The sequence below is a fragment of the Gossypium hirsutum genome, chromosome D03, assembly GCF_007990345.1.
Source record: "Gossypium hirsutum isolate 1008001.06 chromosome D03, Gossypium_hirsutum_v2.1, whole genome shotgun sequence".
In the NCBI taxonomy this organism is placed as follows: Eukaryota; Viridiplantae; Streptophyta; class Magnoliopsida; order Malvales; family Malvaceae; genus Gossypium; species Gossypium hirsutum.
Window position 1 is genome coordinate 15359658 of NC_053439.1, and position 2104 is coordinate 15361761.

Genomic DNA, 2104 nt, shown 5'->3' on the forward strand with positions numbered 1-2104 from the left:
ATATTTGAATATATTAAATTAAAATACTTCAAAAAGTAAAAAGTTAGGTTAACTTGGACTCCAATGCATACAAATAACCAGGAGGTGGCCGCCCCCACAAGTCACTCTATTTCCCACACCGTGATTGACGGGCAATCAATCGGACAATGCATTTTTGGAGCAATACTTAATAGTTTGATCAAACTCGTAGGACTGTATAATTGATGTACTTTTTATACCCTGATTTTGTATTTTATTTTATATTATAAATACATTTAGAATATAATTGATTAATTCGTGGTATAAACATTTTGATACTCATAACATTGATATTTCTTCGATGTTTTGTATTTATTAATCGCATCCTTTCCCAACATCATCGGATTTAAATCACTTTGGTCTTTGAGGGCACTTGGAAATTAACTATCTAAACCCCACAGGCCACCTTTTCCTTTTATTTTTCTTTTGGTCACTCTCAAGATTCAACAAACAACAACTCAATTACAAAAGAAAAAGTAAATAAGAAAATTCCCGACCCCTTCCCCACCCCGCCAAAAGAAAAAAAAGTTGAAGTCTCCTCACATTCTTACCATTTCAAATGTATAGGCTCCTTATTTGTTTTTTTATAGCCCCTTGAAACTAAGGGCACTGACATTCATATCTTCACTCATACAACCAAATGTTCCATGGACTGGTTTTCTTGGCTCTCAAAAACTGGCCTGGCCCCATCCTTTGTCTACGAGTACGCCCTTGCTTTCTCCCACAACGAGCTTGAAGAAGAAGATATAGTTTACTTCAACCATGAGTTTCTTCAAAGCATGGGCATCTCAATAGCTAAACATAGGCTTGAAATTCTCAAGCTCGCTAGGAAAGAGAGAGGGGTGACCCCAAGACCATTTTCAAGGCTTCTATTGGCAATCAAGAGAACCAAAAGGAGCTTAGGCAAGTACATTAGGACATGGGTTCGCCGCCAAGAACACTCGGCTCTTGTTGTGGTTAACCCAAGGAGTCGGTCCGGGTATGCTAATAAATGGAAAGGGGCAATGTTGAAGAGAAACAAGAAGCTGATGGTGGGTACACAAGGCAGGCTTTTGCTCACGAACGGGACTCCTTTGCTGGTATCGGGCACTGCTAGAGTTGAGAGCTTTTCAAGTCCTATGGTTTTCGATTACCAGAAGGAGAAAATGGATGGGGAGGATGAAGATGGATATTGGTCAACTGCTGTTGAAGACATCAGGTGGGATACTATGTTTCAGGATTTGAAACCAACTTGAACGAATTATTTCATTTTTAAACTCCTGTTGTTTTCTGTTCAAAGTTCTCCATTATGTTTGATTTCAGAGGTGAGAGATGGGATTTTTTTAGCAGTTCCCACCGGTTTTCTTTTTTTTGGTGCTTGTGGTGGGGGAAGATTGATAACTTTTATCCTTATCTTCTTGAGTGGTGTTTCAATCATTAGGTTGTCTCCCCCTGCTTTTTTATCTTTGATAGAAAAAAAAAAGAGAAAGAAAAAGTAGGAATCAGTCACTTTGGGAAAAAGAAAGACTGAAACAGAGGTATCGAAATATGCAGAGTAAGAAGCAAGCATTGTATTGTAAATCTTTAAATGATTGTTTTATTGGGTGGTGAAAGTAGAGATACTATACTTTCAAAAATCACCTAAAATTGTACCAGAAAATCTAGAACTAGAATATGACCTGCGATCGTTTCCTTTTTCTTTCTTTTCCTCCAAGTTTTCTTTTATATGACATAAGAAATATTATTACAAATTAAATTATGGGACAGACCATTTTTAAAATGGTAAAGTTAAAAAAGGGGGTGTATGGTTAGTGTTAGAGGTGCTCATGGGTCGGGCGGCCCGGCCCAGCCCGACGGTCCGCCCAAAATATGGGAGGGTTTGGGTAAAAATATAGGTTCGAAATATGGGTTTGGGCAAAAAAACGAGGCCCGTTTAGAAAATGGACCGGGCCTCGGGCACCACTTTTTATGGCCCGGCCCCGGCCCGGCCCGATATAATAAATATATTTATTTTTTAATTTTTTTAATTTTAAAATATTTTTAAAATACTTTTTTTATTATTTTTTAATTTTAAAATACTTTTTAAAATTTTTTTAAATTTTAAAAT

General features: G+C 37.1%; 1 protein-coding gene across 1 annotated transcript; it reads left to right on the forward strand.

Moving 5' to 3' along the window:
• Window positions 1-365: 365 nt before the first annotated feature.
• On the forward strand, window positions 366-1696 carry LOC107939002 (uncharacterized). The gene has a single exon (XM_016872288.2). The coding sequence runs from the start codon at window positions 666-668 to the stop codon at window positions 1251-1253; it is 588 nt and encodes a 195-aa protein (XP_016727777.2). The 5' UTR covers window positions 366-665; the 3' UTR covers window positions 1254-1696.
• Window positions 1697-2104: the final 408 nt, after the last annotated feature.

What these genes read in the sequence shown, in the direction of transcription:
- LOC107939002 (XM_016872288.2), top strand. Translation starts at nt 666, where the DNA reads ATGGACTGGTTTTCTTGGCTCTCAAAAACTGGCCTGGCCCCATCCTTT.